The sequence below is a fragment of the Manacus vitellinus genome, unplaced genomic scaffold (assembly GCF_001715985.3).
Source record: "Manacus vitellinus isolate BGI_N305 unplaced genomic scaffold, ASM171598v3 scaffold_74_pilon, whole genome shotgun sequence".
In the NCBI taxonomy this organism is placed as follows: domain Eukaryota; kingdom Metazoa; phylum Chordata; class Aves; order Passeriformes; family Pipridae; genus Manacus; species Manacus vitellinus.
In genome coordinates this window covers 1,430,098-1,453,683 of record NW_021940780.1, presented here as the reverse complement: position 1 = coordinate 1,453,683, position 23,586 = coordinate 1,430,098, and the positions used below count along the sequence as shown (strand labels likewise).

The 23,586-nt window shown below is 49.4% G+C and overlaps 1 protein-coding gene across 1 annotated transcript in view; it reads left to right on the top strand.

Annotated features, from left to right (window-relative positions):
- The window catches only part of DPYSL2 (dihydropyrimidinase like 2), a 55,427-nt gene that overhangs the window by 25,604 nt on the left and 6,237 nt on the right, over positions 1 to 23,586 (top strand). The window contains exons 5-13 of the mRNA XM_029964551.1: positions 8,372 to 8,536; positions 9,381 to 9,442; positions 10,554 to 10,634; positions 11,816 to 11,884; positions 16,295 to 16,415; positions 19,483 to 19,639; positions 19,774 to 19,915; positions 20,078 to 20,248; positions 23,351 to 23,530. Of these exons, the coding sequence (XP_029820411.1) occupies positions 8,372 to 8,536; positions 9,381 to 9,442; positions 10,554 to 10,634; positions 11,816 to 11,884; positions 16,295 to 16,415; positions 19,483 to 19,639; positions 19,774 to 19,915; positions 20,078 to 20,248; positions 23,351 to 23,530 (1,148 nt within the window). The remainder of the gene's footprint in view (positions 1 to 8,371; positions 8,537 to 9,380; positions 9,443 to 10,553; positions 10,635 to 11,815; positions 11,885 to 16,294; positions 16,416 to 19,482; positions 19,640 to 19,773; positions 19,916 to 20,077; positions 20,249 to 23,350; positions 23,531 to 23,586) is intronic.

Genomic DNA, 23,586 nt, shown 5'->3' with positions numbered 1-23,586 from the left:
CAGAGCTCACTTACAGGCAATATCATCCTTAGAAAGCTGAGGGAGGAGCAGCAGATATTCAGAAAATTGCTGTGTGTGGGGAGGGTGAATGTGCTGCCTGATCTCTGTCCTGCAGAGCCTCTGTTAGAAAACAGGTCCTGCTGCCCCTCCACATCCCATCCCAGCCCAGGAGTCCCCATGAGCAGTGACACTGAGCTCTGACTCCCAACAGGGTGTCCCTTCATCACAGCCACGAGGAGGGGAATTGTCTGGGCCTTGTCCAGCCAAGGGAGATGTTTTTTTTTTGTGGCAAACACACAGAGGGAAAGGACGGGTGCACCAAGCTGAATTTTCCCTCCCCCCCCCTCTTTTCCCCTCACAAGCTCTATTAAAAAAAAAAAATCAAAAGTGATAATTTAGAATCAGAACTCTTCACATTTATTTTGAGGGGGGAAAAAAATTTATTTTTCTAATCCTGAAAACACGAAGCTCTCTCAGGACCACGACAGATTTCCATTGTGAAAACTGCCCTCCTGCAGCTTTTGCTGCAGGAGACAACTCTCCTGAGACAGCTGTGGGCCATGAAATGAAGCTGAAGAAGCCAAAACTTGGCGATAATGATGCAAATTCCAGCTCCCTGGGTAGTGGAAAAAGCCTGACGGGCAGGATCCATCTCCACTGACCTGAGAGGGACACGTGATCCTTTGTCCCGTTGGTCCTGATCCAGCTCTTGCCCCTTGGATGTGCTGCTCTGGCTGTGTTTTGTCTTCACTTGAAATCCCTGGCTACAAACAAAAGGTTTTTCTCAACCCCAGTCCCCCCAGGTTTACAGACCATTTTATATGGAAGCCTTTGATGTCCTGTGTGCTTTTTTTCTTTTTTTCTTTTTTTTCATGGGCTTCAAGTGTGGAGTATGACTAAAAGAAAGGATAAATCTTGGAATCACTTAAATATCTCCTTTGAACTTGGCTCTCCTCCTCCTCCTCTGCCATGGAGACCTCCTGAGGTACAAGCACAGCTTGGATGTGCCATAAACCTGTACTGGGAAGAGATGGAGCCTTTTTTTTTTTTGATCTGACCTTAATACATCATCATTCCAGCTGCTGGAGAGGGTTATTAGTTATTGCTCTTTGTGTTTGTGTCCAGCTGGCCTTCACTTATTAATTGTATTTTGGAGGCAATCAGCAAAAAGGACAAGTGAAATATCTGGATGACATCAGGGAGGGAATAAGGGAACAGCATTGCAGGCTGAGGATGTAATCAGGGCAGCACAGATAAGTCTGATTCTTCTGAGCCTGGTCCAGCTTCTGATTTCTGTGCATTGAGTCCAGTAAACTGGGCCTAAGCTGACAGAAAACAACGTGTGATGTCATTTAAGCTGCTTTTTCTCTTAGTTTGGCAGGCTCGTGCAGGAGAACAGCCCTTGGGTAGCTGGATTAGCACTGGAAGTGCTGCTCTGTGCCGGGCTGTTACTCTTCAGAATAATCTCTTTATTCTGGTATCTTTTCTTGAGGGAGGAAAAAAAACCCACAGTGAAATAATGTGGGAATAAATCCCCACAAATGGGCCGAGCTGAATCCTGATTGCTGGAGCCAGAGTGTTCAAAAACATCCTGTATTTGGCTTCTTATCACCTTCAAGTGCAGCAGTTCAGGTGCACCAGGTACACGGAACAGTTGCCTTCAGAGTGATCTTGTTGCTGTCCTCCCTTGCCATGGGTCAAAAGCAGGACCTGGAGTGTGTCTGAGAGGAGGAATTGGGATGAAATCGGAGCATGGGAGGTGTGAGACTCTTCTTGGTTCCTTAATTTGGGATTTTTTGAGCTCAGAAGAAGTGCTGAGGTCTCCTTCTATCCTGAATGGATGCTGAGGTCTCTTCCTGTGCTCAGCTGGAGGTTGGGTTTCAATCCTTAAATCAGAATTTTTGTTGCTGGGAGGTTTGACTTGGAAACTGCTTTTGTTATTGGACAGGGCAGCTTTTGGTAGCTCAGTTTCTTGACACATAAAAGGGTCATGATACCCAGGTAAAATCAGAAGGGATTGTGGTGTTTTTCCAGCTGAGAATTGGAAGTCTCTGGCTGAAGTAAGGTCTGTGATTATGGGATAAATCTTCTATGAAGCTCCTTGGGTGAGTCAAGGGCCTGACTGCCAGTTCCTGTATATTGATTTTATTCCACTTGCTTTCCCAGTTCACCCCAGTGCCAGGAGAACTCTGCAGCCACAGCCCCACAACAGCTCCAGACTTGGGAGTTAGGGAGCTGTGCAATTACCAGGGCTGAGTTTAATTACAGCCTCTCCATAAAATGCCTTGTGACAGAAAGTACAACTCAATAAATTCACCAGATTTCATCACATGCAGTTGCTGTGGGGATTAAGTGGTATTAAACAGGCAGATGTGTTTATAGTGATCAAGCTGCTATTTCAAGTTTTGGGTAGGGGAAATCTGCCTGCTAACAGTTAAGCTTCAATGTTGAAGGATTTTCACCTTATAAACTCCTCTTAAACAATAGGGCACATTTAATGCTTGTAGGAGCAGGAAATAATGAGTAAAACTGCAGTTTAGAATAGCAACTGGAGCCCTGAGCACATGGTTTTATTGCATACACAATTTTGGTAACATCTGACCCTAATTCAGGTTTATATTGTCCACATCAAGTAGTTTTTCTCCTTCCTGGTGGTGGTGTTCATTAGCTGAAGCCCAAGAAAAATCTCATGCATGCTTTGGATGACACTTAATTAGACCAGTTGAAAAAAAAAACCCATTCCAGGGGAAAGCTGGAAGCAAGGGCTATTAATAGAAGCTGCAGGAAGAGGCTGTTTGCAAGCCAAGGCCTGCTCCAATGAGGCAGGATGCAAAAAAAAGAGGGGAAAAAAATGCACATGCCACAATACCAGGAAGCTATAAAAGCCATTAATCCCCACCCATGAGCACATCCATCCAAAAAGTGGAGTTTTGTTTGCAAGGAGAGGCAAAAAGAGCTGCCTTCAGCTCTCTCACTGAAACCATAATTTCTCCTGAGCTTAGCAAGGGGTCAAAACTATAAAGGCATTTTTTTTTCTTTTTTTTTTTTTTTTTTGAGAGATTCCAAGTGCCAGAAAGAGATTATGTGGGATTTTTCTCCTGGCTTTGCTCTCAGAGCATCCTGCAGGCCGGGGGTTAATTCCCCAGCCTTCTGTGCTGGATCCCTGGTGCCCACCTCTGCAGATCTCCCTGCTCCAGGAAAAAGCTTGGAAGGACCAGTGGATCCCAGTTTGGGAAAGGGGGCCAAGATGGGAGGCCACATTTTGTAAAGCTGAGCTTGGCACCCTTTGGAGTGGAACACACGGGGTGGTTTTAAATCTGAATAAAGACAAAGAGATGTTTAAAGCCAAGCTTGCCATGGTCCAAATTTTAGGCTGCTCTTTGTGGAGTCAGGGATTGGATTTGATATCTGTGTGGGTCCCTTCCAAATTGAGATATTCTATGATTCTATAAATTCTGTAAACAAGTAGGAGTGATCTGAGCTTCTTAATTACTTGTGTGTCTGTAAATGGGATTATGTAGAATCTAATACAGGTTATATGTTAATATATGATAGTAATATGCTAATATATGATTAGGAAATGCACTTTATAAAGTGATGCCATCACTTCCCTACCCCACTTAGATTTTCTATTCTTATGTTAAAACTGTATTTCTTTATTTTCCCCCTACTTAAAACACTCTCTTTAAATCCATCCCCCTAATTCACTTTATTTCCCCCACACTTGGAGCACTCCCTTTAAATCCATTCCCCCTAATTCACTTTATTTCCCCCACACTTGGAGCACTCCCTTTAAATACATTCCCCCTAATTCACTTTATTTCCCCCACACTTGGAGCACTCCCTTTAAATCCATCCCCCCAATTCACTTTATTTCCCCCATACTTGGTGCACTCCCCTTAAATCCATTCCCCTAATTCCCAGTCACTTTGGAATCCTGTCAGGATTTTACCAAGGGAAAAAAAAAAAAGAGATTATTTGTAATATCTAACCCCCCTTGTTGTTATTGTTATTTTAAAGCAGTTCCTTTGCTGATGTAACAGGTTGGTTTGCTCCTGAGCCACGTTTTTTTGAGATTTTTCAGCTCAGAAGTTTAAAAAATAAACGTACAGGATGTTTCCTGCCCATAGCTGAGAAACCACTACCCTTGGCTTTGCCATATGACTTACTGAGAGTGGAAGTTAAATAAAGAGAAATGCAGGATTGGGCCTGAATTTCACTCTGATTCAGGGAGCCACTCCAAAGCCCACAGACGATTTTGTTCCTCCTTTGAAGGTTTCACCTTCACAAAAGGTTTTCTCAGTCCCAGTCCCTCCAGGTTTACAGGCCATTTTATACTGGAAGCCTTTGATGTCCTGTGTGCTTTTTTTTTTTCATGGGCTTCAAGTGTGGAGAATGACTAAAAGAAAGGCTAAATCTTGGAATCACTTAAATATCTCCTAATGATGAAGTGATACTTCCTTTTCTCTTCTCTCTTTTTTTTTTTTAATTTTAAATTCTTTGGGTTTTTTTTCTGGTTTTGGAGCTGGCTTGGAGTTTAAAAATTGAGCTGGAAGAGAAAACATCAGGGCTGGGCAGCAGGAGGTGATCAGGGAGGACAACGGGGTGACCACAGCTTGTGTGTGAGCCTCTCCCAGGGTGTGAGAGGCTGCTCCAGGGATCCCACATCCCTGCTTTCCGAGGGGAAGGGAGGGAGGATGGGGTGGTGAGATGGGATCCCACATCCCTGCTTTCTGAGGGGAAGGGAGGGGAGATTGGGGTGGTGAGATGGGATCCCACATCCCTGCTTTCTGAGGGGAAGGAAGATGGGGTGGTGAGATGGGATCCCACATCCCTGATTTCCAAGGGGAAGGGAGGGAAGAAGGGGTGGTGAGATGGGATCCCACATCCCTGCTGTCTGAGGGGAAGGGAGGGAAGGTGAGATGGTGAGATGGGATCCCACATCCATGCTTTGAGGGGAAGGGATGGGGTGGTGAGATGGGATCCCACATCCCTGCTTTCTGAGGGGAAGGGAGGGAAGATGGGGTGGTGAGATGGGATCCCACATCCCTGCTTTCTGAGGGGAAGGGAGGGAAGAAGGGGTGGTGAGATGGGATCCCCCGGGAGAGGCAGCTCAGCAGGGTCAGCCCAGCTCTGCCTTTCCCTCCTGGGAAGTCTCCCTGGGCAGATTCCCTGCGTGTTCCCGTGGCTCAGGAGGCCTCGTGTCCCTGCTCCTGTGGCAGATCCATCCCCAAGGGTCATCCTGGGAGCCTGGGGCTGTGGGAACGCGGCGGGATGGAGCTTTCATCTGCTGCTCTCTGCTGCTCCCAAGCCTCCAAGAAAAAGCTGTTTTGTTTTCCTGCCTGCTCTCCAGCTGTGCCTGAGCACTGGGAGGGCTCTCCCTGAGCCATCCCTGCCCACCCCAACAGGCAGGAGCAGTTGCAGTGCCCGGTTCTTTCAACAGCAGGAGAAGAACCAGCCCTGGCTCCTCTCCTTTCCAGGGTTTAGGCTCTTTCTCACTGATTTGGTCTCCCAAAAACCCCAACCCTCCCGTGTTGGGATGTGGGCCATGATCTTGTGAGGTGGTTGGTCCCTTCCATTGTAACAAGGGATGGAAAAATCGAGGAGACTTTGGCATTTGTGTCTGAATTACCTCAAACTTGGGATTACATCCACCTTCTCCACGTCTTCCCTGCTGTTTGTGCCTCCTCCCCTGTAGGAGCACAGCATCCATCCTGCCAGGTCCAGCCTGACCTCCAGCACTTGGACCCTTCTCCAGGGATGTCACTGTGACTGTCCCGTGCTCTGCTCTGGGCTGGTTTAATCCCAGGTTTTGTTGTCTCCCCTTGGCACAGCCAGGCCTCCTCCTTGCTCTCTTCTTCCCTGTGGATGTGGGGCAGTGGTTGATCACTAATACTTGCCTGGCAGAAAACTGCTGTGGGGACAAAGTGTGCTGTGTGTTGATGGGGCTGATGGGTGGTTTGGCTGTCAGGGAGCTCAGGGGAGCTGCTGTGAGATGTGCCTGCAGCACAGCTTCCATCTGAGGTATTCCTGAGCCCTGGAGCTGCACATGTGCACCACCACCACCTCCATCCCTTCCCCTTATTGCAACCAGCTGTGGTCTGACTTTGTCAGAGATCTGATAGAGCTCCCTTACCCCTCTTCCCACTCCCTCCACAACCTCCCATTAGTCATAGTTGGGCTGTGCATGAATTGAGATGGTGATAAAGCTCTGATCCCAGACACCAGAGTCGTTCCTGGAGACTCCAGAGTCGTTCCTGGGGGCCCCAGAGTCGTTCCTAGGGACTCTGTGCTGGGCTGTGAAGACTCTGTGTTAACCCCTCGGTGCCTTCAGGCAGGATTTCCCAATGCCCACGAGCCATCCATCATCTTGGGGCTGACAGAGCTCTTTTGCCTTGAGTAGGGATGGATTTATGGCTGTGATGTGCTAGAGATGAAATGGGCTTTTTTTTTTTGGAAGACAGTGCTTGTGTTAAGGCCATTTGTGCAGACCTGGGGGTTCTCTGTATCCCACTGGTAAAGCAAAGGGAATGTTATTTTTCTCCTTGTTGTTCGTTCTACTTAAGCTAAAGATTAACTTTGGCAGAGTGACAAGGGGCTTTGTAGTGGCCAAGAAACAGTTCAGTCTGGAAGTTAACAGAAGGTTTCTGACCACTGGGGAGGAGGAGATCATGGAACAGGAATTGGATGATTTTTTAAAGAACAGGTCAGTTGATTGTCTGGTTATATTTGGGTTGCTTTTCCCAATGGTGGCCAAAAAGCACATCCTTGATGTGATGCCAGACAACAGGCAAATGTCAAAGCTTTCAGTCATAGCATGGATTTCTCTGCTGGGCAGGGAGTGGACAGAGACCACCAGCCACTCCTGAAGCCCTGAGCTGATCAAAGCTGCAGCTGCACTGCCAGTACCTCAGCAAATATGTGCACATCGTGTCCTTCCCTTGGCTGGGGTGCTGCTTCCAGGGCCAACACAGACCTTTTGGGAAGGCAGAAATATCCTGACCTGGCACACAGTCTCCTTTGCAAAAGGAGGAGGGGGTGGGCAGAGAGAGAAGGGATGATTTTGGGTCGTCTCTTGGCTTTCCACAGTGTTTGCAGAGTTCAGACATCAGAGGTGTCCTCACAGCACTGGAGCTCGTGGCTGTTCAGGAGGGTTGTGCTGGTTTTGCAGCAGGGTGAGAGCTCCTGGTGTAAATCCAGTTCCTAAGGCAGCACAAAACCAGTAAATCTTGGCTGTTGTGTCTGTGTGGGGGTGAAGCAGAGCTTTGTTCTCCACTGAGAGCCAGTAGGACCCAGGGCTGTGTCTCTTCCCCCAGCTGTGATTTAGAGCTGCTGAGCTGATGGCAGCCCTGATACTCACCACGAAGTTAAAAATAACCCCCTCGAGTTTCTCTGCTGATAATTGAAGCATTCTTTTATTTTTTTTGGTGTGTGTTTTGATGTAGAATCAGGCCAGGTCCTCTCCTCCTCCCCAGCAGTGACCCCTGAAGTCCCACAGGCTTTTCCTGCTCTCCCAGCAGCAGTTCAGGATTGGAGATGCTGACTTGCTTGTTTTGTTTCACCGTGTCTGGAGGAGATTTTAGAGATCCCACATGCTCAGATGAAAACCAGGAACACTAAACCTTCAGATCCAGGTCTCTGGTGTCACCCTTTGGGGCTGCTCTGCCTCTGAGCCCTGTTGCTGCTGGACCTGAGGTGTTGGGCTGGAGTGAGGAGCAAACTGAGCAGATGCAGAGGCAGCAGGACCTTTGTTGCTTCCAGAAGATGCCTCTCCAACCAGGACAAACTGTTGGTCCTGCTCCTTCCAAAACAAAACACACAAACAAAAATCACAACCTTCAAATAAACAACCAAAAGTTGCTTTTTCTAAAGATCTGGGAATGGGAAAGAAATCACAGGAACTTGATAAGCATGAGCTTTAATAAGCTCTGGGCACCCCAGGTCATTGAAAACAGTATCCAAAGTCCTAAAAAAGTGAACAAGAGACATTTTTCCATTGTTCCAGGTGATTCAAACTGGTCTAAGTTTCATGACATCAACACGAGACAGTTGTTTGCAGCTCTTTCTGGTCCAATTTCCAAGTTCCAAGTTGGGATTTTCCTTCCTGGAAGGTGCTCCTGGTGGGGTTGTGCAGCACCATTTGCACTAAAGAGGCTGTAGTAACAACTCTCCCCTTCAGCTGCTGCTCCAGAATTTTCCTGGCTGCATCTCCTGCTTCAGAAACCAGTCAGAAATCTCAAACTCAAACGTTTTAAGGGGAAGGGGGTGGATGTCTTGTTCTCATGCCAACCTCTGCACAGCATGAGCATCTCAGGTACCCAGGGAAGCTTCTGTGCCAGTCATTTACCAGTGCTTTGGTTGTTTTTCCCAGTTGACCACGTGGTTCCCGAGCCAGGGACCAGTTTGCTGACAGCATTTGACCAGTGGAGAGAATGGGCAGACAGCAAATCCTGCTGTGACTACTCCCTGCACGTGGATATCACTGAGTGGCATAAAGGTGTCCAGGAGGAGATGGAAGCTCTGGTTAAAGATCATGGTAAGTTCAGGGAAGCCTTTCCCCTCCTTGTTTTATTTTTCACGTGAAGGATTTTACTCTTATACCCCGAGAAAGGGGTTTCAGGCTCATTCTGGCTCCTTGTGAAGGTCTGGGCAGTTGGTATTGCAGGGCAGGGATTGATTTTCCAGGGGTGATTCTGTGTCCAGTGCAGGCCCTTGGAGCTCATTAGTGCAGGGAGCTGATAATTGCAGCCTTTTAAACTGTTATGAACAAGGGAAGTTCAGGCCCAGAAGGAACAATCCAAGTCTGGCTGCTGAAAGTGAAAAGCAGAGTAAAATGACCTCAGAGGTTCTCCCCCTCTTTAATTTCCTCAGTGTTTCACCCGTGGGCTGGAGGAATTTTCCATCCTGTTTGTAGTTTAAAAACCCAGCATTTCACGTCCTAGTGAGTGCTCTGCACATGGTGCTGGGTCACAGTTTTTACTGGTTCTGGAGGCAGGAGGGGTAAAGTTGACTCAGGAGCACTCCCTGTGTCTGAGGCAGCACAAACACATCACCCCCAGCTTTCCCACTGCCCTCCTGGAGGGAGAGAGGGATCAGCCAGGCCCAGCCTCTGCTTTTGTGTGTGATGTGTTTGGGCTGTATTTTTCCTCCTGCAGTGCTGAATCCACAGGAATATTCTCATTTCTGAGGTTTAGTTGTCCCCATGGCTGGGACATGGGCTCACCCTGGTGTTAACACATGGGTGCTGTGACCTGGCTGCACACACCTCTGTGCACATTTCCCAGCAGATTAAAGTCATTTATTTGTCCCACTGCTGCTTGCTGGGGGGCTGCTGGAGGGGCTGTGTTTTTTAGCATTACCTGTGCTCTCTCTTCTCCCAGGTGTGAACTCCTTCTTGGTGTACATGGCTTTCAAAGATCGCTTCCAGCTCAGTGACTCTCAGGTAGGAAGGCTTGCTGTTCAATGCTTCTGTCACTGCAGGCACATAAAAGTGTTTAAATTCGATATACTTGGACCTGACATTCTCTTCTGGCTCCAGTCTTTATGTGTGTGTAACAGAACCTGAGGTTTGCAACAGGACCCAGAGCTCTGGTTGGGAGATTATATTTTTAATTAAAAATGAAAGCCAACCAGCAACGAACCCTGAAAGGCTTGGCTGGGGAAAGCAACAGCAAACCCCTCATTTTGAGAAGTCTGAGGTTTTATTCCAGCTCCCTTGGGGTGGAAGCAGTGGCAGTTTTATGAATTGCTGCTTTATGCCTCTGCCCAGAGCAGGACAGTGAGACCTCTGGGTTAATTAATCTGTTTATGAGCTGAAACCCAGCCGGGTCCTGAGATGCTTCCTGCTGTTGGAATTGCTGGGACCTTAAAAAGGAATTCCCCTCCTGTTTGCTGGTCCTGTGGGCACATTTGGGCACATCTGGACTGTCAGGAGGGGCAGTTGATATTCCTAAAGCTGTGGGAGGAGAGGAATGCCCGGGAGTTGTTTGGAGCAGTGTAGGAGGTGCTGGAGTGTCACAGTTATCTCTGATGACTCTGGAAACATTTTAATGAGGGCCCATTGACGGCGCCAGTTGTGGGTCACTCGACCTCAGCCCTCTCCAAGTGGTTGCTGGAGTGGGAAATCACACTGCTCCTACCTCCAGACATTGGATTTTCATGGAGTAACTGCACCCAGCCCTCAAATGTAAGGGGTGTTCTTCATGCCAGGCCCCAGGAAATGAAGGCACGAAACAGCTACAACTCTGGGAGTTCTTTAAAATCACTCCAGCTCTGGGCTCTTTTGCTGTTGTCATTTCTTCCTCCAGCGTGGTAAATATTCCAAACCCATTGAACAGCCCTTCTCTGCCACATCAGTAACATCCAGCTGTACAAATTAGGGAATGAAGTGACAGGCAGGAAGACGGGTCGTGTCCGGCAAACTGCGTCTTCCATTTCTTAACGCTCCCCCTTCCCTTCAAATCTGCAAAGCCCTGTTTGCTGGAGCAGCCTGGGGCCCAGCCTTTCCTGTGGGAGTGTTCCCACTGGGATAACGTGTGTTCCCTGTCTCCCAGATCTACGAGGTCCTGAGTGTGATCCGGGATATTGGCGCGACAGCCCAAGTGCACGCCGAGAACGGTGACATCATTGCCGAGGTATGGCCTGTTTGTTCTGGGCATTATTCCCTCCCAAATGCTGGGAGGGCTTGAAATTCCCATTCCTTCTTTGCAAAAGGGAGTCACCTCGACTGGTAAAAGCGTGGCAGAGCTGTGGCAGGGCTGGGAGCAGAGCTGGACAGCACATTTTATACATTTTGTACCCCTTGTCACTGAGGAAGGAGGTTTTTGTGGCAGCTTTTGGTTCGTGGTGATGTGGGACATCTCTGCCTTTTTCACTAAAAGTAAAAAACTGGGTGTGACTCTCACTGTGTGCAATAAATAAAAAGCTCTGCAGTAAATAAGAGTAGTGGGAAGGGATAAAGCTGGGGTGCTGATGTTTGGGGTCTGTTCATCCTCCAAACAGCAGCAAAGAAGAAATGGTAATAATTATTTGGATTTAACTTGATCTGCAGCTCATTTTATACACTGTGTTTCAAGCATGCAGAGGATTTCTGTGTTGTCTGTGTAGAAAAGAGCCCACCTGAGTCTTTAAGCCTCTTGCTTTCGGTTCGTGGTGATGTGGGACATCTCTGCCTTTTTCACTAAAAGTAAAAAACTGGGTGTGACTCTCACTGTGTGCAATAAATAAAAAGCTCTGCAGTAAATAAGAGGAGTGGGAAGGGATAAAGCTTCACACAGTACCTGGGGTGCTGATGTTTGGGGTCTGTTCATCCTCCAGACAGCAGCAAAGAAATGTCAATAATTATTTGGATTTAACCTGACCTGCAGCTCATTTTATATGCTGTGTTTCAGGCATGCAGAGGATTTCTGTGTTGTCTGACTAGCAAAGAGCCCACCTGAGTCTCTGAGCTCAGTTGTCTGCAGTTGCAGGATGATTTTTTCCTGAGAGATCATTTTGCCACCTCTCAGAGATGGTTTTATAGACGCAAATGAGAACTGAAAGTCGAGGGGCTGTGAACCCAGTGCGAAGCAAATCCAGATAAAAGGTTTCCTTGACCTCCTGTGAACAAATCAGCAAGGGCTTTGGGAGCTCTGGTTCTTGTCAGCAAGGGAAGTTGGACAGGACTCTGTTTGCAGGGCCCTGATGTGATTCTCACCCAGCACAGATGCTGAGGAGCTCACTTGTACCCCTTCCCAACAGCTGTGTGTGCTGCAAGAAAAATTGCTGCTGCCTTAAATCTCTTTCCTGCTCTTTTTTTTCCCCCTCTCTGCTTTAGGAGCAGCAAAGGATCCTGGAACTGGGAATCACAGGCCCTGAAGGGCACGTGCTGAGCAGACCTGAGGAGGTGAGGACTTCCCTGCCTTTGCATTTCCCCCCCCAGTTTATAACATCTTCACATTGCCATCAAGTGCTTCCTGCTGGGGTGAATGTGGCTGGAAACAGGATTTCATCCTGACTGTGAATGTTGCTGCTGCAAGGGGTGAGGGAAGAGGCTGAGACACTTCCAGGGATTAACCTGGAAAAAGCTCCTCCCTTTCTGTTAATTATTGGAGATAATCTCTGAAGGCTCTGATCACCCATCAGGTGCCTAAAACGAGGTGAGATGTGTTTGAGCCACAGAGCCCACCATAAACACTGAGAGTGGAGGCAGCTGGTGGGACTGGGCACATTCCAGACTGGAATCCTGCTCTGGGAGCTGTAGGGAATGTTCAACCTGAAGCACAGGTTTACCTGAATCACCAGTTCCTCGGTTCAGCTGCTGCTCAGGAACACTTTAAAATGGAATCCCTGCAGAATGCCACGTTCTGATTGATGATGTGGGTTTTTGGGGAGCTAAACCCTGAAGTTTTTCTAGTTTCCCCTCACTTCCAGTCGAGTTTTGAGTGATTAAAGACTCCTGAATTTGGGGTTGTGTTGGCAAGATTCTGCCACTGACTTTTCTAGATCCAATCTCTTGGGTTTCTCTCTTGGTCCTTATTTTATCAGACTTGCAGTGAATCAGCAGGATTTTTTAATGTATGCCCAAATCCTGACATTATCTTGGGCACTTGCATCGCTTCAATTCCTGTAATATTTGTTATTTTGATGAAATTTTCACCAAGGGTGGATTTTTTTTTTGTACACCAAGGGATTAAATGCTTTGCTGAAGGCACAGAAAGGGAAGATAATGCTCAAGTCTCAGCCCACTGCTTTTAATAGACTAAACCTTCATATTTCCCCATTGATTTCTCTAGGGGGGAGCACCCCAATCCCTCCAAGTCTTTGAAATAAACCTCAAGGGTAAGAAAGAGCCTTGAAACTTTGCCTTTGAGGCTTGGTTCCCATTGCATTCTTCCTTCCCAGTGGTTCAGTGGCTCTGGGCTGGACACCTCACCGTGGCATTCCTGGTTTGTGGAGCCCATGTGTTCTGTACAAGCAGTTCTTTTTGTTCCTCCACGTTCCTGGGGCTTTGCTGCCTGCCAGATGTGGCAGCTGGGAGCTGGGGGGGTGAGATCATCCAGCCACACGTGCCCCTCATGCTCCTGCTCTCCTTCCTCCCCTCACTTCAGACAAGCAGCATCCAGAGGCGTTTCAGTGGGAATATAAATCATTTTTTGGGGGGAAAATGCTTAACTTGGACGGCAATTCCTCACAGAATTTGTGTGGGATCTTTTGCTTCCTGAATTTGTGAGTGAACACTTGCACTGAGCTTTCCAGTCACCCATCCCTGCATTTTTTTTTTTAATTTAATGTGTTTTTTGGCTTGCACCAGGAGAGTGGGAGCAGATGCTGATATGACACTTGGGGCTCATCTGTGGAGCACCCCTAAAGTTGTGCTGGCTCCAAAGGAAGGCTGCTCCTGCCTTCAATAATCTGGATATCAAGCTAGCCAAGCCGTGTCTGGCTGCTTCAAAGCTCATCCTTTGTGGAGCAGGAGCTGTAAAGTGGGAGCTGTGTGTTCCCCTGGCTGGTTGATGTGGGCAGAGCTCTGCTCTCCCCCAGCACAGCTGAAAGCTGCCCCAGGACACGTGGCTGCCCCAGCTGAGGAGCAGAAAAGCCTCTCCCTGCTGTCCCTCAGTGCAGCTGAGCTCAGCTGTGCTCTGCCCAGAGCTGGGAAGCATTTGATCCAAAATTCTCCTCCTTGGAAGTCAGAGGAAGCAGGGCAGGAAACGATGTCATCTGGTTCCCTCCCTCCAAGGTGGGAGTGACTCTGTGCTTTTGAAAACATCCAGCTCCCTCCAGGCTGGCTGGTGATAGAGCCCAGATTCCAAGGGTGGCAGCACATCCCTAATTCCTGTTGACTTCACAGGAGTGGATGTTTGCTGTGTCCCTCTGGGGTGCTGTTGACACTAGAATTGGCTTGTCATGCTGCCCCTCAGGGGATGTAAAGCCCATCCTGAGCATTCAGTGATGATTGTCATCTGGCTGAAGAGCTGCTTAACTCAGACTCCATCTACACCAAGCTAGCAGGAGTCGTTGAGCAAGTCTGAAATATTTGTGATTAAATCAAAACTCCCACTCATTTCAGCAGGAATTACAGCAGAGTGAGGCAGCCAGGCTCTGGCCATGTGTGTTTGTGTCTTGGAGCGTGCACATCTGCATTCCCAGCCTGGCAGGAGTCACTGAGTTAAGGTTTAGGTGTCCCTGCTGACTCAGGTTTAGCTCACCTCACTCCCCTGGGTTGAGCCAAGGTGAACAAGGTTCAGCACCTTGTTCCAGCCACCAAGCAGAGCCTGAATTAAAACCCCACCATCCCAAGTCAGCCTCAGCCATCCCTTTCTGGAGAACTCTCCCCCTCACAGCTCAGTTCACTCTCTGATGACTTCTCCATCATTTTTTTGTTTTTATTTTAGCCACAAAAACGCTGGAAGCACAAGCAGGCCAAGTGCTCCAGGAAATGTCTGTCTTTTTCTTTTCCTTTTTTTTTTTTCCCCCAATCCAAGAGAACTGCTGTGCTAGGGCTTCTGCTGCATCCTGGTAATTGCAAACATTCCCCTTTGGACTAGTCCTTGGGTTATTGTTATGTGCCTGTCACCATAGCATCTGGGCACAAGGCAGGAATTCAGCAGCCTTGTTCTCTTCTGTGCACAGAATATTCTCCTGCTGCTTTGCAGTTTGGTCAAAAATCTGAGGGGAGTGTTGTTTTATCCCACTGCTTTACATGGGGGGGAAAACTGAGGCACCAGAGTAGAGATGTGACTTCCAGGAGCTGCTTTAATGGGCAGTTTGGTAACAGATGCCACAGCCTGGAAGCCCTGGCCTGGCTGAGTCCCCTCCTTGTCTCTCAGAAGGGACAACTGTGCTTTTCTTGGCTCTGCTTTCAGCCCCTGAGTGCTCCTGGCTGCGACACCCTGAGTCAAACCTCCTGGAACAAACGCCCTCCCTCACAGCCTTTTCCATTTGCCTGGGGCAGCTGGGCCTGAAAATATCCCCCTGTGTGTCCCCCCCTGCCTGGGGGGGTCAGTCACAGAGGCTGGCAGGGCACAGGCTGGGGCTGGGTAACCCTTGGGGCACCAGAGCCCACCAGGATGGCTCGGGGGGGGCTGCTCTGCTTTTAAAAGCTCCCAGCTGTTGTGCTGGTGGGGTTTTTTGAGCAGTCCAGCTGCAGACAGGGTGAGTGGTGGCTTTGTCAGGGTGAGCAGAGCTGTGCTGGACACTTGGCCATCAGTGTGGTCCATGCACAGCCCCCTGATCTGGGGGTTCTTTTCCAGGGGATTCTTTCCCTCAAGCACAGCGTTAGGAGCCAGCAGCCACACAGTCATGGAATGGTTTGGGATGGAAGGGACCTTAAAGCTCACCCAGTGCCACCCCCTTCAGTGGGCAGGGACACCTTCCACTGTCCCAGGTTGCTCCAAGCCCCGTCCAAGCTGGCCTTGGACACTGTCAGGGATGGGGAGTCCACAACCACTCTGGGCAGCCTGTTCTGATTCTGGGACTGATGAGGAGGATTTGTGGTGCTTGGGCTGCAGTAAGTCACTGCAGAGCAGATTTTCACAAGTGCTGGGTGTGTTCCAGCCCCTCCAGAGCCCATGGGAGGTGCTGGGAGCCTCTTGCACTTGGGAGTCAGGTGGTGGATTGCTCTGGGTTTGTTCACTCCGTTGTTTGCTTGGAAAATGTCCGTGGGATTGCAGGCTCTGCTCTCCATGGCACTGTGAGCATCACCCTGCTGTTAAATCCCTCGTCTGGATCCTTTGATTAGGGGGTGTGACCCATAAAAACCTGCAGGGTGATGCTGATCATCCCGAGGCTGCAGTTCCAACGTGCCCCTCAGTTCTGCTGAGGTCAATCCCTGTGCCCATGGAAAAGGAAAAGGAGCTGATTTATGGGGTGGTTCACACTCTGTCAGATCCCAAGCCAGAGATTGCAGTGGAAGGTACAATTTAGGAGGCTTGTTTGCAAACGTGGCTCACCAGGGTGTGTGGTGCAGCATCTCCCTCCTGGGGGGGCTGGGCCATGAGTAGCTCTGTTGAGTCAACATTTAGTTGCTTATTTTTGTCTGGGTTAAAGAAGGGGCTTAATCACTCTGACCCAGAGCAACTGGAGTGTTGGTTTAGCTCAGACTCTGCCTGCTGGCAGAGAAACTCTGGAGCAGCCTGGGAGAAAAGGTGCTGATGAGAGGGGACTGCAGCTTGATGTCGTTTAGTTGCCGTGGTTACACTGTAAATTGGAATTTGCAGAGCTGGAGAGGTGGGAAGTGCCTCATCTTGGCCCTGCACGCTCTGCTGTGACCCTGTGAGGGTGCCTGGGCTGTCCCTAACCTGCCTTTGTTCCTCAGGTGGAGGCAGAGGCTGTGAACAGGGCAATCACCATCGCCAACCAGACCAACTGCCCCCTCTACATCACCAAGGTGATGAGCAAAAGCGCCGCTGATGTCATTGCTCAGGCCAGGAAAAAGGGTGAGTTGTTTCCCTCTGAGCTCATGCACTTCAGCTCCCTGCCAGCATCAGCTCCAGCCCCACAGGAAAGGTTTCTTTTTCCAGTGTTATCATCCAGGCTCTGTTTTAAAAGGTCCCAAGCAACTGCTTCTGTCTCATCTCCCACAGACGAGTGCTCAGTGGTCCTGTCAGAGCCAGGAGCTGTTTCTTCTGTTCATCCTGAGCCTCTCTGTTCACACTCACCCTCCCATACTGAGCTGCCTTGTTATCCAGAGTCATTCCATGCTGTCTCCATTTACTGACTCCCCTTGGAGACTGCAACTTCCAGCTGCTGTGCTTTTTCCTTGGTGCTTTCTGCTGATCTTCCCGGGGTCAGAAGTGGTTCCAGGAGCCCTGACAGGGATGTTGACTCACTAGCCCTGTTGGATTTAGTTGGAGTAGCCAAAGTCCCTGACTCCAGCTGCCCACTGTGCTTGTGGAATAGATCCTGCTCGTGTGCTGGAGCTCTCAGCCTGACATCCAGGCAGGAATTGGGATCAGGGGGCTGGCTCAGGCTGGGAAGTGCAATCCCCTCTGATAACTCTGCAACATTCAGAGCTGCAGTGGGTGCTGCTGCCTCGTGTCTCTCCTCTCTGGGTGAGATTTGGGAGGGAGCTGAGCTGCTCTGAGTGGTGCAGGAGCCCTGTCCCTGCTACCCTGCCCTCGAGGAGGGAGGATTCCCCCCAGTGAGTGCCTGTCTCCTGCTTTATCCTGTGACTAAACCCTTCATTTCTATTTAAAGCAGCTCTGGGTGGGTGAGTAAGCAGGAGGGATGATTTGCCCCCCTCTTTCCTCCCAAGGCTTGGATTTGATTTTATGCACTCCAAATAAGCCTGGATGGATACACAAATGACATCACTTTCCATCTGGGTGTTTGGTGTGAGAAGAGCTGGTTTCCTACTGCAGCAAACAGATTTGTGTCTGGGCATTGGCTCAGGAGGATTTTGGTCCCCTGATTCCTGTGAAGTGAGTTCTGGGGAGGAGGACTGGTTCCCAAGGCATCTCTTTCTGTTTGTGGTGTGGAAGCAACTCGAGCTCTTTGGGATGAACCTTCCTCTCCCAGCTCCACTGGTGGGGATGGTGCTGAAGGAGGATGTGTTGACACAGCAAAGTGGCTGAAGGTTGGATCACCCCAGAAAACAACTGCTGTCGTTGTGCAGCTGAATCCTGTGAGCCAGGGGAGCATCCCTTCCCTTTTCCAGATAAAACACTGGAGGCATAGGCACCATGGAGGGGGAGCATCACAAAAAATCACCTTCTTGGTGCTGACCCCTGACCAGCTACCAGTAGAGTGGGGCATTGGGATGAGGTCACAGAAGCCATAAAACACAACCTGGCTCAGCTGGATGTTGTCCTGCCTGTGAAAGGTGCTGGGATTCTCCCAGATGAATGACCCACAGGACTCACTTCACTCAGACTCCTGAGCTAGAACACAAAGTTCTCCTTCAAATTGTGTTTTCTCCTTATAAGGAGAAATTGGGGTATAGATGGTGCACCATTCTCTGTTCCTTTATTTAAATAATTCAATTTAAATGCTGTGCAGTAGCCCAGGAGGGCCACACACACAAGCCTTGCCCTCCCAGGCAACAGAGGAAACATAACTGAAGACTGTCCAAGGCGAAAACAAGCCAGAATTGATTTGCTGAATGGAAAAGAACGAATGTTATTTAAAGCCAGATGTTCCCAGTGGCATTTGTATGGAGGAGATTCCCTGCAGACTCTGTTGCTGGCAGATCTGGGAGCTCCAAACATCACTCCCTGCAGAACAATCCCCCCAATGTCCTGGCCCACAACAGGCCTGCCGTTAATAGCCAGCGTGTGTTTTGCTTTATTCTGATTTCAGAACCCTATTTGTGGCCAGTGATGTCAGAAAAGCCTCTTCCTCTGCTGCTGGAAACCCTCTGACAAAGGCTGTTCCTGCACCTCCTGTGTCAGTGGGGCCCTGGCAGCAGCATGAAGCCAGTTCATCATTTTGCCTCAGCTAATGGACTCTTTCCCAGCTAGTTTAAGACCTCACAGACATAACAGTAGCTCTGGCAGTGCAGTGTAATAAATATATGTGTATTTTCACTCTGCATGGAGAGGTGTGAGACCCCAGTTCTGGGCTTGCCTTTGCCCATCTTCTCTGCCTGAAGGATTCAGGGTTGGTGTCTGCCCTGCCCACATCTCCTGCAGGCAGCTCCAGGCACGTGGAGAGCTCAGCAGGCAGGTGGGTGGGCACAGGACGGATCTGGGGAGGGTTGCATTTGGTGAGCAGACCCCTGGGGCTGCCAGCTCGTGCTGCTTTTGAAGTTGCAGCATCTTGCATGTGCTTGGTGTGCAGATGGTGCATTCCAGAGGGTCCTGGCCTCGAGGGCTCTTCCTTCATGTGGTTCCCAAAGCATCAGTGAGCAGGAAGGATGCACTGGTGGGGAGGGCACTGGGCAGGGTCACAAGATCCAGTTTCATTTCCTAGTTGTGCCACAGGTTTACTGTGAGGGAATCACTCGGTTCCCAGAGCTGCATTTGTGAACCAGGAGCACCAATATTTCCCCTCTGCACACAGGAAACTTTCCTGAGAGGAGTTCTCTATGCACAGACCCTGCTCCAAGAAACCCAGCCTTGTTAGAAGGTCTTTTGTACATAGGAATTTATAAAAGTGTTGCAGGCTTATTTTTTTCATTCTTTTTCTTCCACATCTCTTCTAGATCAGACTGGATCTCCTCATGCCCTTACAGTTCCCCTCAGCCTCTTTCATAACATTCTTGGTCCAGGATAAACAAATAAATAAATATAAACAGTAAAATGAATCTTTACACTAACCCTTTCAAGCCAAATTAATCAGTGCCAATCTTAGCAGTTGTGTAAAGGTTTGTGCACATGTTGCTGCTCCAGGCTCTGATCAGGAGCAGTTTCTTTATTATTATCTTTATGATTACTTCCAACCCTGCAGCTTGTGGTGGTGGCACAGCCTACCCATCCTCAGGAGGATGCTTTTTGCCTGGATCCAGGCTGGAGATGCCCCTTCCTTGGTGCTCACAGTGGGTTTGTGTGTGTCCCTGTCCTGTAGGCACTGTGGTGTATGGAGAGCCCATCACAGCCAGCTTGGGGACTGATGGATCCCATTACTGGAGCAAGAACTGGGCAAAGGCAGCAGCTTTTGTTACATCCCCACCACTGAGTCCTGACCCAACCACTCCTGATTTTCTCAACTCACTACTGTCCTGGTGAGTAGAGCTCTCTGTGTTCATCCAGCTGGGAGACAAGAGGGTGAGAAAACAGCTGTTGTTACCAACAAGCAAAAAGCTGTTTTGCCTGTAGGAGTAAACCTGTGACAATAAAATGTCTCTATCCTTTCCAGTGGAGACCTCCAAGTGACTGGCAGTGCCCACTGCACCTTCAACACTGCTCAGAAAGCTGTTGGGAAGGACAACTTCACCCTGATCCCCGAGGGAACCAATGGGACTGAAGAGAGGATGTCCATCATCTGGGATAAGGCCGTGGTATGTCACCCATGTCACCCATGTCACCTGTGTCACGGGTTCAGAGGTTGTTGTGATCTCCCCCAGACGCTCGTTACGGTCCTTCTGCTGAGTTTTTCCCCTCCTTTTTTTTGGAGTGGTCCTCACCTTGCTCATGCAGTGGCTCCTCTGCTCTTTCCCCAGGTGACTGGCAAGATGGATGAGAACCAGTTTGTGGCTGTGACCAGCACAAATGCAGCCAAAATCTTCAACCTGTACCCGCGGAAGGGGCGCATCGCCGTGGGCTCCGACGCCGACCTGGTCATCTGGGACCCCGACAGTGTCAAGACAATCTCTGCCAAGACCCACAACATAGTAAGGACACCTCCTGCACTGTCCTGCTGCTCCTTTCCTCCCCTCTTCTTCAGTGCCAGGCTGTGCTGCCAGAAACTAGAGCTTGTGACAGCTCAGGGCTTGTTCTCTCCGTGCCCTGAACCCTCTCTGCTCTCACACTCAGTGGCTCGGTTATGTGGAGCAGAGTGAGCCCAAATGTGAAATCACATGAATACCCAGAGATTCCCCTGGAGCAAAGGGCTTGTCTGCTCTTTCTGAGCGTTGGATGCTTGGATCTGAGCACACAGAAAGCTCTTTAAATCTTCTAAGATGTCAGAAGGCCTCTTAGGACAGTGTGTTGTTTGTGACCTCCAGGCTCTCTAGCAGTGGGAAAGGGAGTTTTTTCCTTTCCTAAAAAAAAACAAAAACCTTTTCTAGTTGGGGGTCAGGGAAGGTTTGTCAGCTCATGGCCACCTTTGCTGGAGATCTGACCCAGACCCAGTGTCTGAGTGGGTTCACACCATGTCCTGCTGAGTGGAGTCATGACTTCACAGGTTAGTTGGCACAGGGAGGTCCAAGGCAGCACCCAAACTAACCAGACCTTCCCCTTGGTTCTTCTGCAGCTTTGTGGTGGCACTTAGAGGCACAATTTGCTGTGTCCACACCTCATACCTGGCCCCTGGAGTGCAAAAGCTGTCCCAGGCTGTGGGAATCCACAGAGCATTCCCAGTGCAAAGGCCTGGTTGGAGTCTCCCCGTGACATTGGAGCCCTGGCTCAGAGAAAGCAGCCACTGTTTGCATTTGTTGACAACTTGTTTCCCTGCTGGCCATGAACCTATGGAATGTTTCCCTGGAAAAAACCTCCTTGTTCTTTTTTCCCCGTGAATGCTTTCATTCACTCTGGAGCTAAAGGAGCAACATTTTCTTCCACACTTTGGGTCCCTGGGCACATTCACAAAGAAACTTTTTTTTGTTGGTTTTTTTTTTTTTTTTAAAGGTTTGGTTCACTTCCCTGTGACTGAACTCGGTGTCAGAATTGGTCACAGATGGCCTGGCTTCATCCTGCCTCTGCTTAGGCTTCTGACAGGAATTCCAGGGGTCTGGTCACTTCAGACACCTCAGAGGTGCTTCCAGACTCCTTCCAGTCTGGAGAGGAATGACTTAGAGAGGAGGGAGCCCAGGCAGTCACTGCTTTTAGGTGCCAAATTTAGTGCTCTGAGCCTGGTTTTGTGCTTAGGAATGGCTCAGAGAGTAGCTGGGTGGGTGGAGTGTTTGAAAATCCTTGCTCTTTAATGGCTGTTGTCTTTGGGGAATGACCTGAGCTGTTCACATCTCCCAACACAGAACTCAGAGACTTTCTCTCCTGTGGATGTGCCCCTCTGCAATCACTCTGTGATTTAGACACAGATCTGGGTGAGGCTGAAGGAGAACCAGCTCCATTCAGAAATACTTCTGTCTGCAGCCCCCCCAAAGCTCTGACAGCACGTGAGAGATCAGCTGTGGCCAAAGGCTGCAGCCTTAAACTGGGCCAGCACCAGGGAGGGTGAAGGGCCTTGTTCCCAAGAGCTTGAAGGGCTGTCTGAGGAATCACAGCTTTTTCTTTTTTTGCAAATCCATCTCTGACCTCTGCCCCTGGTATTGTGCCTGGCATCACCCCTGAAGGGTCTGGAGAGGTTTAGGTTGGACATCAGGAGGAATTTCATCACATAAAGGGTGTTTAAACTTTGGAAGGGGCTGCCCACCCCTGGAGGTGTCCCAGGAATGGCACTCAGTGCTCTGGGCTGGGGGACAAGGTGGGGATCAGGCACAGGTTGGACTCAATGGGCTGGCAGATCTTTTCCAACCTAGATAATTCTGTGATTCTGTGTTTTTTGGTATCTCATGCTGCACAAATGCCTTGTGTTAGAAGAGAAAGTGATACAAGTGATGCCTTTGGAGTCCAGGAGTCCTGGGTTGGTCAGATCTGGAACAAAAGGCCCTTTGAGAGCAGGCACAGGGTGCTGTGGCACAGGGAGCCCCAGTCATTATGTGGCCTTGGATGATTGTTACTTTTTTAAATGTTCAAGCAAGTTACAGATATTTCCCAAGAATTCACACTGCTCTTGCCACTCTCTGGCAAGGAAACCTTGGGAGCTAGAGAGGGAGATGGTGTTGTTCTTGGAACCAGCCTGATCCATAAGCTCCTGACCAAGCCTCCTCCTTTGCCACCACAAGTTTTTTCAGGCTGGACCCGGTTCAGGGGCGGTTTAACCGCTGTCCTGGCTCGTTGTACAGCTGCAGTCAAGCCTGTCCACACTTATAACACACTTCAAGGGCAAACTCCATCATTAACTCAGTAAAAAAGTCCTGGATTTGACTCAGATGGTCACTAGAGTAACAGTCCCCACAGAACATGGTTGCATCTCCTTCCAGGAGGCTCCATGGGTGTGACATTGGCAGTGATTCCTTTAAAACTTCCCTTTTTTTCCTTGGTGTGTGGTGTTTCCAATCCTGTTAATTGAGGATGAGCAATCCCATTAGAGTAAAACAAGATTGCCCTGGCCCCTGAGCCATCGACCAAAACTTGGGTTTGAAATAGAGATTTTCAGAATGATCACTATTTTTAAGTGAAACTTTATTGGGCTCCTAAATCCCCTGCAGTTCACAGGAGAGAGGTGCCTAAATGCATTTAAACAGAGAGGTTTTTCCCCTTGCCCTGTGGCTGTCATATGGTTTTTTGTGGGATATTGGGATGCAGTTCTTCCCTGGGAGGGTGGGGAGGGGCTGGGATGGAATTCCCAGAGAAGCTGTGGCTGTTCCATCCCTGGAAGTGTCCAAGGGCAGGTTGGAGCAACCTGGGCTAGTGGAACGTGTCCCTGCCCATGAGATGATCTTTAAGGTCCCTTCTAACCCAAACCATTCTGAGATTCTTTATGAATCTCGTTCCAAAGGAAATTTTGCCTTAATAAATCCTTACTAATTTCAGGCTGATTAAGACCAGCCTATATGTAAATCCCAGCATGCACAGCCCAGGTCAAAGCTGTGTTGGGTTTGCTTCCACCTGCCCTCAGAAGTGAGGCAGCTGGTGTGAGCAGTGATTCTGCTGCCAGCCCAGCTCTGTTGGAGGGATGTGTTTGCCTGACCTGCTGTCCCCGTGTGTTGCAGTCCCTGGAGTACAACATCTTCGAGGGCATGGAGTGCCGTGGCTCTCCCCTGGTGGTCATCAGCCAGGGCAAGATCGTGCTGGAGGACGGCAACCTGCACGTCACCGAGGGCTCGGGGCGGTACATCCCCAGGAAACCCTTCCCAGACTTCGTGTACAAGCGCATCAAAGCCCGGAGCAGGGTGAGTGAGGGCTGGGAGGGCAGGGCTGGAGCAGGGGGAGTGAGGGCTGGGAGGGC